This window comes from Neoarius graeffei, chromosome 25, assembly GCF_027579695.1.
Source record: "Neoarius graeffei isolate fNeoGra1 chromosome 25, fNeoGra1.pri, whole genome shotgun sequence".
Lineage (NCBI taxonomy): Eukaryota > Metazoa > Chordata > Actinopteri > Siluriformes > Ariidae > Neoarius > Neoarius graeffei.
This window is the reverse complement of record NC_083593.1, coordinates 46,637,900-46,653,705: the sequence shown is the minus strand read 5'-3', so window position 1 is coordinate 46,653,705 and position 15,806 is coordinate 46,637,900. Positions and strand designations below refer to the sequence as shown.

Genomic DNA, 15,806 nt, shown 5'->3' with positions numbered 1-15,806 from the left:
AATATTTTGCAGAACATTTTGGCACAAAATTTTTTCAATAGTACACGTTATATTATATGAGATGTTATCAAAATATTCTGACTGTGACTAAGAAAAATCACCGTTTTAAATCTTTAAACGTTTTAACGCTTTGGCAGAACATGAGACACAACTGGTAACATAGAAGTAGAATTATTTTCGCTTTGCCACCTTGCCAAATGGTCGCTGGCAAACAGGCACAATTCGCATTTCCTTACAGTCCCTACATGATGGTAGTACAGTTTTGTAATGTTTGGTAAGGTCAGGATCAGTTTCTGCGTCTCCATTTCCACAGTTGCTGCAGATATCCGCCGTCAGTGGCCGCCATGATGTTAGTTTATCAGACGACTCACGCGATCGACGTGAATATCGCGAGAGTTCGAGTTATGGTGTTCTGCGCAAGATGGCTGCACCCATGTTTATGCAGGGGGGCTGATAGAAGTGGCGAAACATTTTGCTTTTTATCGTTTCTTTCACAACTTGAATGCGTTGAAACAAAGAATTATGACAGTCTAACGCCGCTTACACTAAAATATCGAGGGAAATTTGTAATAACTTTACGGTTGGCAATTTTGACACAGAAATTCTCGATCGGTCGGGTTACCGGAAACACCTTTTTATTTATTTATTTATTTATTTATTTTTAAATTTGGCTTAATCATGTGATTGTAGCATTAGCTTCGTCTACCTCGGTCTCAGAGGACTTCCAGAAACGTAGCACTGCTTGTGCAGTATGTTTTTGTAAAGCCTCGATCACAACCGGCCATACATGCTCCTATGGCCGGTCTACGTGCAAAAAACGCAAGAAACGCACGGAGGGCGCGCATGTGACGTGCTGATTTTCGAGCCGCAGACCGGCCGCAGAGGTTCTTTGTCATGTCAAACAAACTCTGCGGGCACTTATGTTTTTTTTCCAGGTTGCAAGACAAACTTACGACCAACGTGCGTCTTTCTCCATGAACAAAAAAAACAAAAACGCAGTGATTTGGGAAACGCCAAAAATCGCACGGCCAAAAAATCGTACGTCCGGTTGTGACCTAGGCTTAAATTAATAATTTCAGCATTGTTTGTTTTTTATTCAGTTTTTTCCCCACGTTGACAGGAGTAAAAAGTGCTTTCAGTCGTTTTGTCACTGGTTGACACAACCAAAATTTTTTTTTTTTTAAATCAAGATGTGTTGAAGGAACAGTCCACCGTACTTCCATAATGAAATATGCTCTTATCTGAATTGAGACGAGCTGCTCCGTACCTCTCCGAGCTTTGCGCGACCTCCCAGTCAGTCAGACGCAGTCAGACGCGCTGTCACTCCTGTTAGCAATGTAGCTAGGCTCAGCATGGCCAATGGTATTTTTTGGGGCTGTAGTTAGATGCGACCAAACTCTTCCACGTTTTTCCTGTTTACATAGGTTTATATGACCAGTGACATGAAACAAGTTCAGTTACACAAATTGAAACGTAGCGATTTTCTATGCTATGGAAAGTCCGCACTATAATGACAGGCGTACTAACACCTTCTGCGCGCTTCGGCAGCGCATTGATATCTGAGCTCCGTATCAATGCGCTGCCGAAGCGCGCAGAAGGTGTTAGTACGCCTGTCATTATAGTGCGGACTTTCCATAGCATAGAAAATCGCTACGTTTCAATTTGTGTAACTGAACTTGTTTCATGTCACTGGTCATATAAACCTATGTAAACAGGAAAAACGTGGAAGAGTTTGGTCGCATCTAACTACAGCCCCAAAAAATACCATTGGCCATGCTGAGCCTAGCTACATTGCTAACAGGAGTAACAGCGCGTCTGACTGCGTCTGACTGACTGGGAGGTCGCGCAAAGCTCGGAGAGGTACGGAGCAGCTCGTCTCAATTCAGATAAGAGCATATTTCATTATGGAAGTACGGTGGACTGTTCCTTTAAGATATTTTATGAGATGCATGATGGGTTTTATCGGTTATATCAGATGGTTATAGGTTTCTGTAGCATTGCATCTAAAAAATAACCCTTTTAAAATATACTTTTGATTTATAGTTTAAAGATTATTATTGCAAGCTATTTGTGTGCATACACTGCAAGACACACACAAAATACATACTGCATTTATTACAGCGTACTCCTGGGACCGTGACACTTTATTTCTTTGTACAACATATGGCAACAAAAATAGGTACCCTATGGGTCCATGTGGCGGCTACTCCTAAATAAACTTGTTTTTTGATCCCATGTCCGTACAGTAAATATAATGCGTATATACAGTATATGTTATCAATTATACTCGCCTCATCTCTTGCAAGCATCACCAAGCTGTGAGCAGCATCAGGGCGTGTAGTATTTTGTTTATTGTGGTTTTTGTTCAAAATCTAGTGCTATTTTCAAAATAGTAAGAAAGCACTTGTTCATGAATTGTCTTCGCAGTATTTAGTACTAATGAGCACATTTTGTTTCACAAATGTAGTGTAAAGACTCTAAAGCGAACAGCGGAGGTTTGAGATCGGCCTTTCAATATATCTGCCAAAAAAAAAAAACCCCGTACAAAACCTTTCATTTGACCTTTCAGAAGGACCAAATTAAAGCTGTGATAATCAAAATGGAAATTTTCTTAAAATAAAAACCACTTGTTATCAAATCGGTAGCCTTGGCGAACCACGAGGTGAATTTCGTTTCTCTTTTTATCTGCTGATTATCTTCCGTTATAACGAGGTTTCTCTTATTTCGTTTCTGGTTCTGATTGGTTCCGAAGCTTATATAGAAGTAGGACGGGTAATCAAACTTGATCAGGATGAGTGCTGATTTGGTTACGAAGTTTTGCTATTGTTACACTCATTCTTACAACACGATGACCTCGTGGCTACTGCCTCGCTTCGCTTCTGAGTCAGTAGCCACAAAAATGACAATATGCAGCAATAAATACTGTTTTAAGTAACGTACAGCTCGTGCATGTTCTTTCTTGCCGGAAATTACCTCTGATGACTAATTGTCTTGCTAATGTCTGTGTCTCTGTATATTAGCAATGCTAATATTAAGCAGTTATTGGATGAGGCTGAGCAAAATGTCGTGATTTTGTTAATGGCGAGCCAGCAGCAGTTATTTGCTGATGCTGAAGGCAGAGACACTACCAAATCATGATATTCTGTGAAAACCAAGTCCAATAATTGTTTTATCATTCAAAAATTATTTTGAAATATTGAAGAAGTTTGCATGATGAGTCAAACAATACAGAAACTGAGGCATGTTGACAAAAGTGTGGACGAGAGGTCTGCGCGGGACAGATTTTTCAGTCCCGCTCCCGCATTGTGCAGTCCCGCTCCCGCAAAGAATTATGATTTTCAGTCCCGCTCCCGCCCGCGCCTGCCATAATTTGTCCCACTCCCGCCCGCAAATCCCGCATGATGCAGATGTTCGCGTTATTTCTCACGCAAGTTCTTGTCATTGGCTTGGGGAATTAAACATGCTGAGCTTAGCTGAGCTCTCCACTGACCGATCCTTCATTTATTGTAAGTTTATTGTTTAGACTCTGACATTCTGCTGACACATTCCAAGTTGAGCGCTGCATGCGCTCATGATTGACAGCTCTCGCTTTGACTGACAGCTCTCGCTTTGCGCACTCGCACTCCCACTTCCGAGTCTGTGGCGTTATGATTCCAACCGCGATTTCATTCTCCTCTCATATGAAGTGCTGCGCAACCACAACCAGCTCCTCAGATTATACACTGTCTATTTCTAGCTTTTAAATTGAACAATCTGTGCGATACACAGTCCTTTTTAATACTAGTTAATACTTTTTAATACTTAGGACTAATACTCGACTTTTTAACGGTAAATGTACCTCTTTTTAAAGCAGCACTTGCTTCTGAAGCACTGTGAGCTTCACTAGAGGAGCTCTGCTCTTCTGCCATGATCGGAGATCTCAAACACGGAAGAGCGGAAAGGAATCGGAAACGTACGCGAGATTAGACCACATCCTCAAATTTAGGCATATTAAAATGTTTTTATTAATGCCAAATAAAATATCCAGCACAAATTATATACGATAGACATAAATTAATAATTTATAAATTTTATTTTAAACACGTTTTTAGTTAGCGGGACTGCAGCTTATCACCTCTCCCGCCCGCGCCCGCATTGTGCACTCCCCCTCCCGCCCGCGCCCGCAATGAGCTTTCAAAATTTGTCCCGCGCCGCACTGCTTTGCGTCGGGTCCCGCGGGACTCCCGCGGGAGTGCAGGGCTCTAGTGTGGACTATTATTTGTAGGCAGTTATTTGCAGCTCACTCAGCCAATCAAAATGATGTTTAAAAAAAAAAGTGATAAATACTTTATTGCCTACAAAAATAAACACAGGAAATGCGATACAGTAGAAGACTATTAAATGATAACATTATTTATTTAACAAACCCCCAATTATATTTCAGAAAAGTGTATTGTGATGCATCACAGGATTGATATTGTATTGTCAAATCGCTTCGGTCTTCCACCCTGTAGTCTGTATGTATGTTATTTACCAGCTGGGAGGTCCGCGTCGTGAAATACCGTGACCAAGGTCTTGAAAGTACTGACCGAGGCCCTCTGGGTTGTGGTCAGTATTTAAGGCCAAGGTCACGGTATTTCACCATACGGACCGACCTTAAGCTGGTAAATAATGTATTTATTTTTTTCTTTACCAAATTCTAACAGAAAACGAGAGCGCCCGAAAGGGAAAACCGAGCCGAGCCGCCATTTTGAATCCTCATTCACGGCTGTAATGCAAATTGCTTCCTCCTCGGTATACAAGTGCACTTCCATGGCAGGAAAAAAACCTACATTTTGCCGCCTATGTAGTCCCCTATTTATACAAATAGGAGTCATTCAGGATTCAGCCATGTTTTTGCTCGGCGTTAGCAACAGTTACAGGTTTTTAGTTTTCTCCTGAAATGTTTTCTTTTATTTCTTCTTCCTCAGGGTAGTAAAACTCGCTTTCGCTGTGAACACTGTCGTTATCGCTATCCATGCTGTAAAATTAATGCTATTCTGAGAAATGTGAAAACTGTTTGTCGTTGTGAATGAGCGAGTCGCCAGAGGTCCGTAACTGGGGTCCGTACCGTATAATGCGGCCCTGCTCGCCAGCCAATCAGAGCACAGGATTTGATGGCAACCGGACCGCAAAAAAAATAACCAGTTATTGTTAGATGCTTGAGTACTTTGCTTTATCCGAAATATCAAACGTTATGAAACTCGCCGAATTTCTGCACTTCGCTGAATTTTCCTACCAAATTGCGACTTGCATTCGAAAAGGCTGAATTGATTGTGTGTGATGTAGTTTTTACTGGTGTGAATTTGGTAGGACGCTGTCTGTAAGAGCCATAAGCTTTCTGAAAGGAGAACTGAAGTCGTTTTTAAACTTGCTTTATTTCTTAACGTGTTATTCAATTACGTTTTCGGTTTTAGGAACCTTATATCGTGACTAATATTGGCAACTAATTGCAATTAAATATTATACTTATCGGCCTGGGGCGGCACGGTGGTGTAGTGGTTAGCGCTGTCGCCTCACAGCAAGAAGGTCCGGGTTCGAGCCCCGTGGCCGGCGAGGGCCTTTCTGTGTGGAGTTTGCATGTTCTCCCCGTGTCCGCGTGGGTTTCCTCCGGGTGCTCCGGTTTCCCCCACAGTACAAAGACATGCAGGTTAGGTTAACTGGTGACTCTAAATTGACCGTAGGTGTGAATGTGAGTGTGAATGGTTGTCTGTGTCTATGTGTCAGCCCTGTGATGACCTGGCGACTTGTCCAGGGTGTACCCCGCCTCTCACCCGTAGTCAGCTGGGATAGGCTCCAGCTTGCCTGCGACCCTGTAGAACAGGATAAAGCGGCTACAGATAATGAGATGAGACTTATCGGCCTATTCGGGTTTTAGCCATGTTGAATTTAGTTTGTTTGGTCCACGGTAGGCGTCGCTTATCGCACACGATCTTCACGAGACTAGTGCAAGACTTCGAAATGTGACGTGTCAGCCAGATGTCAGTGCCGCCATTTTGAAAACTGTTTTCCAAACGAAATATTGCGCAAAAACGAGTTTAAATGACGATTACTGCTGACTTTTTTTTTTCAAACTTTCCTGATTGCTATCAAAACAAACAAAACTTCCTTCTGAAAGATGGCGCGCGTGTCTTTTGACAACGTTGGCAGATGTCGGTCACTTTGATTTCCGCTGTACGTTTTACTTCCGTCCTACGATATCTCGCACAGGTCTCAACGAATCTTGTTTACGGCCATTGCAAAAACGAGTTCCTATATTTTAATAAAATGAGAGAAATGGCATTTTGATGATGAAATTGCCTTCAGTTTTTTAAATTAATTTCAATTTTGTGTGCGTTATGTTGATATAACGTTATTGTTAACACCGTTTTCGGTGTGTGTCAGGTGGAGGAATTAGCGGACAAGCAGTGTGATTTGGACATGCCATCACCAGAGGCTCAGTTAATCCATGTAAGTGTGTGTTTTTTGTATTGTATATGGGTTAGGATTGCTCCTTACTGGCGAAGGAGTAACTGAGTTATATAATTTGACCCCATGTGTTAGGAATTCTGAACCAGTCTACAGTTTTTTCAGCTCAATTCCTGCTTTAAGGCTCCAGAATCCTCATGATCCCCTTTCTGTGATCTGTACAAAGCTGTTAATTCTGCTGTAACCTTCTGGAGGAGCATGGAAATGGAATCAAAGCTACAGTACCAGTCAGTAATCTGGACACACCTTTGAATTCAGTGGTGTTTTATTATTCCTCCCTGGCCGAAAGTCCCGAAGGGGGATTATGTCACGGTGATGTCTGTCCCAGGAAAGGGTACCGTATTTTTCGGGCGATAAGGCGCACCGGATTATATGGCGCACTGTGAATTAACGTGTCTATGTTCACACGTAAGGCGCACCGGATTGTAAGGCGCATGAAGCAAAACACAGTCCGGTAAATCAAACTTTATTCCACTCAGTTGTAACAACAAATACCGGTACAGAAAAATACACTCACTTATTGATTCATTCCTCTTCCAACCCGCTTGAAACCCGCTTCGTAAGCATGCCTCTAAACAGGTGCCATTTTGGGGGTCCTTTTACGTACACACAAATGTACTGTAATATAATGTTGAAGCACAGTACGTATTACGTATAAAAAGTGGCGGGGGTAAGCGTACTAAATACCGTTCTCCGATTGGTTTATTGTTGCTAGCGTGTACTCCGGGCCCGGGCTGCCTTACATGAATGCACTTCTAGTTTAGACATTACAGTCAGGCAGTCTTGTAGACTGCTCGGGGTCCTGTGACGGGGCCGATCAGGTAGTGACACAGCGTACCGTAATGCTCCGAATATCCATTGAGCGGAGCGGCTTCGTTGCTTACCAAAGTCATACTTGCACATTTCGACAAATTTTTGAGCGCATTGTACCCCATAAAATCGGTCAGTAAGCATACATAAGGCGCGCTGGATTATAAGGCGCACTGTCAATTTTTGAGAAAATTTAAGGATTTTAAGTGCGCCTTATAGTCCCAAAAATACAGTACTCACCACCTGCAATCAACTCCTCTCACAACTTTTGGAGGAATTTCATGAAACTTGACAATTTCATGAGGGTGTATTAAGCGCTTTTAGCATACGAGTCCGTCTCAGAAACCGCTCTCTCATTTGGGACATTATGGTCAAAAGATAAATTTTCTAATTTTGCTTTTTTTTTTTTTTGTCATTTACCTAACACTCACTGTTTCTTTTGTCATGTTTAATAAGAATAAAGATAGCATCTTGCTTTACCTGGCCCCCACTGTGGAAAATTATTACAATTCAAATGCTTTTGTAAAATTGATTTGCATATAAAATAACTACATCATGAAGAATTAAAGCCCCTCCTTCACAGATGAGTGAAAATATCGAATAAATTTCCTCTTTTTGATTGCTCGGGTTAAAAATGCTGAGTTATGGTGACTGAATTGATTATTCACTTAAATATGAATAATATGATACATTTTGGGTATTTGATACGGCGAAATAGGACACAATGGAAAAATCAAGAACACACCGGAAAGATGAGAATAACGGCGGTGGTAAAAGAACAGTGACTGTACCGGCTGAAGGTTGCGCGGGTCTCTGCTGCGGCGCGCGAGCAACGGGACATCACTACCGCACCGGACGGAGCGCGAGGCGGGGGCGGGGCAAAGTGACTGGCCGTAGATTCTATCAAAAGTTCGATCTAAATTGACCATGGTTGCAAAATATTGGCCAAAAATATGCAAACACTACGAAATATGAAAAAGAAACATTCTGTTGCCTTATACTGCAAGACGAAAACAAAATAAAACTGTCAAAACTCAGCTTTTCAGCGATAACGTCCGAACAGATCACCCGCGTAACAGAGAGACCGCAAATGGAATTGCGATCAACTTCTAACTGTTGGAGTGGAAAATTCCATTCTACATGTGGAAATTGTTAATGTGTGTCCTTCCCCGCACACAAATAACACGCTACGGTAAAAAATAGACCACAATTCATTTTATAGCTCAGAAATTCATACAAGACCAGCTACCATCGTAACATATTCTGTAAGAAACATATTCTATACCTAACTTTCAGCTTTCGTTTTAAAAAAAAAACAAAATAGCAGATTTATAACTAAATATTTATATGGCGTAGTGATTTTAAGTTACTACTTTTGGTAAGGTCGTGACCTCGACCCTGAGGCTTTCCGTTTAGATCAAAACACACGATCGTATTGGTTTTGGGTTTGTGGAAAACGGAGTTACAACGGTGATCAAATATTTTGCATGATGTTTTATCACGGTTATGATTATTCTGTGAGCGCACCAATCCTTAGATGTATAAGGTTACAACTTAAAATACAATTAGTGATAACTGTAGACTTTTCAGTGGACTACAACCTTTTTAAGGGAATGCGATGTAGTCAACCGTTTATCGTGTCCCAGATCAAGCCGCCATTTTTCCACAAATTTGCAGAATTTTTGCCAAATTCTGAAGTGTTCACATCAAAGATTTAGTTTTATCTGTATTATTTCTTTCATCATTTTATTTCAAATTAAAACCAACATCACCATTCAAAACCGTATAGTTTATTGGCTGTGAGTATGTTTATTGGGGTACCCCCACAGTACCCAGTTTCTGAGACAGACCCATAGATGTAGTTGCCGGGGGGGGGTCTTGTGCTCTCTGAGCACTCTTGTCTTTTTTTTTTTTTTTTTTTAAAGGGGAAGAAAGGGCAATATATAGAGTAAATATAACAATAAAACACACATTGACGAACCTTATTCAAGACTTACAAAAGTTTTTTTGTTCTAAGGTTGGAAAGTTATAGTGTTTTGAAAGTAGCTCGAGCAAACTATTTCCGCAGTTTGAACAGCCCGCCATGATATTAATTTTATCCAATCAGAACGCACGTTCATTTTCTCTGCGTAACACTCATGACGTATGTATGTGCCCAGTTGTGTTGGCTCACTGAGGTTGGGACGAGCACGTGTGAATCGGAAAGCAGGATGAATTGTAAGTGATCGGCTACACAATGCCACAGTGTGTTGCTTTCGGGTGTAATAACAGGACCGATGGAAAGCATAACGATCCTCCAGACGTGTCTTTTCACTCGTTTCCACTGAAAAACACCAAGCGAGTTCGAGCTTTCTTCTCTTCTTTCGTCATCACCGGAGTTGAGAGTACCTCTCCTAGGGTCAAACTGGTACCCTTCTAAGCCATAGCCTGCTTGCAGTGTGTCTTGCGGGATCTCTTCGTATGATTCGACAGAGCTGTCGCTTTCAGTTGATGCGCCCGACGCCATGATTACACGCTTCTCTCCTAGTGCAGTGGGTAGGGCTGACGTCACGGTCTTTTAAAAATGGCGACTCTTGTGCGGTTTAGCGTACCGACTATTATATTTACAATTACCAAGATATTTCGTTGTTTTCTAGTACATAAATTTGATAGAATACTTAAGAATACGTTACTTTGTCACATCAGCAACCGTATATATATTGCCCTTTCTTCCCCTTTAATTAAGACACTTTGTCTTAAAGTAATAATATGTTGTTTCTCTTTACGGAGTTGAGCGGTTCTTGACCTAATATGGATCATCATATGACCCGTACAGACCCGCGTGCGCACTCTTAATAAAACCATTGGATAAACTGACGTGACCGGGCAGATACGGATTTTTGAATCCGGTCCGGAAAAAGCCGTATGCAGCCCCGGACCCGTTTCCCTCGCTTCTGCGGTTTTCGTTTTGCTCTGAATTGTTACTTTATAAAATGAACGACTCAACTGAGCACAGCGAAAGTGAATTTTATTATCCAGATGATTTCTCAGACAGACCTAATCAAACAAGCTGAAATTGTCGAAAAAAAAAAAAGATACTTTTGAGTGAAGAAATTCACTCCTTGTGTATATACAAGGACAGCAACAGCAAGAAAACACTGTAAAAAAAGACTAAGCACGACATGACCGTTTTCAAAAGGTTTCTTGAAGTTCAGGAGGGAAGAGACATACCAGTCATCCGCTCTAAGCAGCTAGACAGCTTGCTATGCAGTTTTGATATACAAGCGAAGGAAAAAGGACATTTAGACGACGAACCTGACACTCTGTCTTCCTTTTCGCAAAGTATTCAACACTAGCTTGACGGCAACAACAGGAAGATTTTCGCACACCATTGTTCATTGTTTTCTACTGTGTATATTGGTTTAAAAAAGGTCATATGATAAAATGCTTATCGACTGAGTTAGGTTGGGCCGGACAGGAAACTATTTGGCTCGTAGTCATTTGTACGGCCCGAGTGCGGCGCTCGGTCCGTACAACATGACCTCGAGCCAAATATTTTCCCGTCCGGCCCTCCCACTCAGTCAGTAAGTACATATTACTACAGTTGTTGTAGTAGTAACAAGGCTATTTACTGTGTTATTATTTACCATTTCCTGTTTTGATCTCAAACGCATTAAGAAGGCAAGAAACCCGTCCGCTAATTACCTTTTGACGAGGCACAGCTGTTCACTGAAAAGCATTCCAGGTGACGACCTCATGAAGCTGGTTAAGATAATGCTAATAGTGTGCAAAACGTCATCAAGGAAGGGGAACCCTGGATATGCTGAAGAATCTAAAATATCAAACTTTTTTTTTGCTTTTTAGCACTTTTTTTTTTTCCCCCCCATAGTTTTGCGGTCTTCAGTATTGTCCTCCAGTGTATTAAATACTGAGAATATAGAAATGAATGAGGAGGGGTGTACAAACTTTTGACTGGTACTGTACATTTTATCATTATCAAGTCACAAAGCAACAAGAAACTTAATTAAAAACCATCTTTAGTCACATGACCAGTCACTTTCTAAATCTACTCCTCACCACTGATGCCCTTAAAGGAACAGTCCACCGTACTTCCATAATGAAATATGCTCTTATCTGAATTGAGACGAGCTGCTCCGTACCTGTCCGAGCTTTGCGCGACCTCCCAGTCAGTCAGACGCAGTCAGACGTGCTGTCACTCCTGTTAGCAATGTAGCTAGGCTCAGTACGGCCAATGGTATTTTTTGGGGCTGTAGTTAGATGCGACCAAACTCTTCCGCGTTTTTCCTGTTTACATAGGTTTATATGACCAGTGACATGAAACAAGTTCAGTTACACAAATTGAAACGTAGCGATTTTCTATGCTATGGAAAGTCCGCACTATAATGACAGGCGTACTAACACCTTCTGCGCGCTTCGGCAGCACATTGATACGGAGCTCAGATATCAATGCGCTGCCGAAGCATGCAGAAGGTGTTAGTATGCCTGTCATTATAGTGCGGACTTTCCATAGCATAGAAAATCGCCACGTTTCAATTTGTGTAACTGAACTTGTTTCATGTCACTGGTCATATAAACCTATGTAAACAGGAAAAACGCGGAAGAGTTTGGTCGCATCTAACTACAGCCCCAAAAAATACCATTGGCCATACTGAGCCTAGCTACATTGCTAACAGGAGTGACAGCGCGTCTGACTGACTGGGAGGTCGCGCAAAGCTCGGAGAGGTACGGAGCAGCTCGTCTCAATTCAGATAAGAGCATATTTCATTATGGAAGTACGGTGGACTGTTCCTTTAAGTGTATGTGTCTCTCTCGCTCTCTCTCTGTAGCTCATCCAGATGTTTGTTTCTTTCCTTCAGGCTAAAGGTGCAGAAATGGCGCAGAAATCCAAGATGAGTTCTAATGGACTTTGACTGGCTTCCCCAGGAAAATTCTCATTGTTCTCTTCCTCTTTGTGCCCTCATGGCTGGTGTGGTGGCACACTCACTTGCTGTTGCTCTACTACACACACACACACACACACACACACACACACACACACACACTCCAGGATCCCAGCGCTGAACTCCAATGTGTCGGTGCCCTCCTCCTGCGTGCCATAGCCTTTTTTTTTTTTTTCTTTTCTCGTGTTTAATAGATGAACAGAATGTGAGCCGAGCTGAGAGTCCGACAGAGATGCTTATGAACGTACAGCTAGAGAATAATTTCCGTTCTTATCATGTACATTTGTAAATAACATGTAAAATATTACTGGCACATTATTATTATTATTAAGATGACGACACTTCTTTTTGGACACGTGGCTGTGCCATCTTTAACCTGTACAGCTGAGAATCAGTCATGCTGTTTATTTTTATTTTGCATCCTGGAACGCAGGCAGGTCGCGTTTTGTTTCCTTTCTGGACGGGATGGCAAGTTGACCCAAGTTGTATTGAATCCTCAGGCATTAGAGGACAAAATAAATCAGCTTTCAGCCATGCACTCCACTTTTCAGACCCGTTTGTGTGTTCGCAGCATTAATTAGTGCGATTTATAAAGGTTTTTTTTTTTTTGTAACGGAAACTAAGCAGTTGCACTTTGCAGAATGTAAAGTCTGATCAGTGTTTTGTATTTTAACTGAATTATATGGATGTAAAAATTTGTAGATACTTTAAAGCCCTAATCAGGAGTCTTGCAAGAAGAAATGTAGCAATTTTTTTTCTTGTTGTTTTGGTTTTCAGATAAGGAAATACTTCAAGTATTTCAACAATACTTAAACCTACAACAAAAATTTAATCTTTCTAGCACAAAAAAAAAGGCAGCAGCTCTGAATCACTGTGCAATCTATTTTATATACTGTATATATTAGTTTGCGTTTTTGTTTAAAATATTTACAGTATGTAAATTGTAAAGGATGCCATAGAATCCATAAAAATATCTGAAAAACTTCTCTAACATCAGGATTAAAAAAGTGATGATGCAGGTATTGAAGGATTATATTTGGAAATGAGAATCTATATACTTGTAGGCCATCGAACTGAACGGAGAATCTTTCCAGAAAGCTGAGACCGAGGCCGAACGTCTACTCGCAAACTAACAAGTTGCTTTTGATTCGTCCGTATGATCCAAGACCTTTCTGCGACGTATTCGAGCTGGACTTCTCAGACAATTTGTAGTCAGGGAAATTAAAATAAACTCCATTCCCTCAGCACAGATCCATTTTATGAACATAATACTACATTCATGATTTAAACATGTACGTTAATATTTTTACCAGCAATCCCACATTGGTTATAACCGACACAGCCGCCTTCAGCACCTCATCTTTCATCGTTTTATCGAGTGATTACATATTTATGCTCTTGACTGCGGTTTGTGCCTTAACATGAAATTGAGACCTAGCTAGAGATGATTGTGAAACACCGTAACGTGGGCGTTACTCGTCTTTTGATTCCTTGTTGGGGCTTTAAAGACAGACGTGTTACTGGAGAAATATGTACGACGATGTTCTTCATGAACGCCCTGCTCCCTGTGTGATAACATAACTGCACTTAACGTGGCTAAGCGGACTAAACGATGGCTTATTGGAAATTATTGAAACACAGCCTTGCTTTATGATTTTTTTTTTGTTTGTTTGTTTGTTTGTTTTGTTCAGTTCACTGGAAACGCAGAGCCTCGTTTCCAGTGCGTTTTGATGGTTTCGGACTTTACAAGGCTAAAAGTCCTACAGAATGTGGTGTAACACATTGTATGATCCCAAACGAAGGTGTTGGAACATTTCTAGATCAGTTAGACTGTACTGTGCTGGATGTTGAATAAAACAAGCCAGCTGATTGGTCCTGGTGGGCGTGGCCTAATAATTCTAACCGGACCTGATTAGCAGGTGTCTGTCTGAGACTCCTGGTGTATCTCCTGTGTCTTGGTTTGATGAGTGTGCCAGTGTAATGAGTGACATCTGATGAGGAGGTGGAATGTATATGAGACTAGCCCCGCCCACTTTATAATGAAAGGGGAGAAACTGTGCTAAACTTTGTAAATATTGGAGTCTCTGGACGTTCCAACTAACATCATGGAAAGTACTTGAGTCAGATTGTGTGTGTCCCCCCCCCTCCCCCCCCCTTTTGAGTGACCTTTATAACTCGGTGCCTTTCTTTTGGCGCTTTTTTTTTTTTTTTTAAATGTAATAATACTGTGTTCAGGAAATTTAAGGTGCTCATGACCTGCCTTGTGTTTTTTAAAGTTTTAACCACCTCGCCAACTTCCCCATCATGAAGTGTGCGTCTGATGTGTCCCACAAGTGTAGTGTGGAACACGAGGCAGATTTTTCACTCTGGTTCCCTCATTAGCATACTAATTAACTATCGGATTAATCCACTAAGGAGAAGTTGGCTATGGTGTTCAAGTCTTGAAAGACAGAATGGGAAATAAATCATGATTTAACAATGTAACACTGAGGCTCTGTGTGTTGTTTGTTCTGCACGGAGAAGAAAATTACAGTGGTGCTTGAAAGTTTGTGAACCCTTTCGAATTGTCTATATTTCTGCATAAATATGATCTAAAACATCATCAGATTTTCACACAAGTCCTAAAAGTAGATAAAGAGAACCCAGTTAAACAAATGAGACAAAAATATTATACTTGGTCATTTATTTATTGAGGAAAATGATCCAATATTACATATCTGTGAGTGGCAAAAGTATGTGAACCTCTAGGATTAGCAGTTAATTTGAAGGTGAAATTAGAGTCAGGTGTTTTCAATCAGTGGGATGACAATCAGGTGTGAGTGGGCACCCTGTTTTATTTAAAGAACAGGGATCTATCAAAGTCTGATCTTCACAACACATGTTTGTGGAAGTGTATCATGGCACGAACAAAGGAGATTTCTGAGGACCTCAGAAAAAGCGTTGTTGATGCTCATCAGGCTGGAAAAGGTTACAAAACCATCTCTAAAGAGTTTGGACTCCACCAATCCACAGTCAGACAGATTGTGTACAAATGGAGGAAATTCAAGACCATTGTTACCCTCCCCAGGAGTGGTCGACCAACAAAGATCACTCCAAGAGCAAGGCGTGTAATAGTCGGCGAGGTCACAAAGGCAACTGAAGGCCTCTCTCAGCCCATGTTTACATTAGACCGTATCAGCGGATCATCAGATTAACGTTTTTAAAACGATTAGTGTGCACACAGCAACGCCAATACACGATTTGCGTGCACATAGCAACGCCAATACACGGATACGCTCGGCTCCGCAGGCATCCTGCGCTCCAAATCACTCCGCCCTGAACAGCGAGTGCCCTCTGGAGGGTGCGCACTCCGGCCCTGCGCAGCTCACAGAGCGCGCGAGTGAAGTGCACAAGCCACGATTCGGGACTGAGCCGCTGTGTGTGTGATCCCAGCGCATATCACTTACTACTTGCAAGTGGAAGGATGGCAAGCCTAAAGACAATCATAACTACACAATGGGCAGTATTTGCATCAGTATTTGCAGTATTTTCATACTTTTATACTCTTTAATGAAAGGTGATACAAGGCGG

The 15,806-nt window shown here is 41.5% G+C and overlaps 1 protein-coding gene across 2 annotated transcripts in view; it reads left to right on the top strand.

Annotated features, from left to right (window-relative positions):
* Positions 1 to 14,720, top strand: part of letm2 (leucine zipper-EF-hand containing transmembrane protein 2) — a 51,092-nt gene extending 36,372 nt beyond the window's left edge. The window contains exons 10-11 of one of the 2 annotated variants that reach the window (XM_060908325.1): positions 6,403 to 6,468; positions 12,153 to 14,720. In XM_060908325.1, coding sequence (XP_060764308.1) covers positions 6,403 to 6,468; positions 12,153 to 12,206 — 120 coding nt within the window. In that variant the 3' untranslated portion in view covers positions 12,207 to 14,720. The remainder of the gene's footprint in view (positions 1 to 6,402; positions 6,469 to 12,152) is intronic. The other variant, XM_060908326.1, reaches the window with a different exon arrangement.
* The last annotated feature ends 1,086 nt before the right edge of the window (positions 14,721 to 15,806 follow it).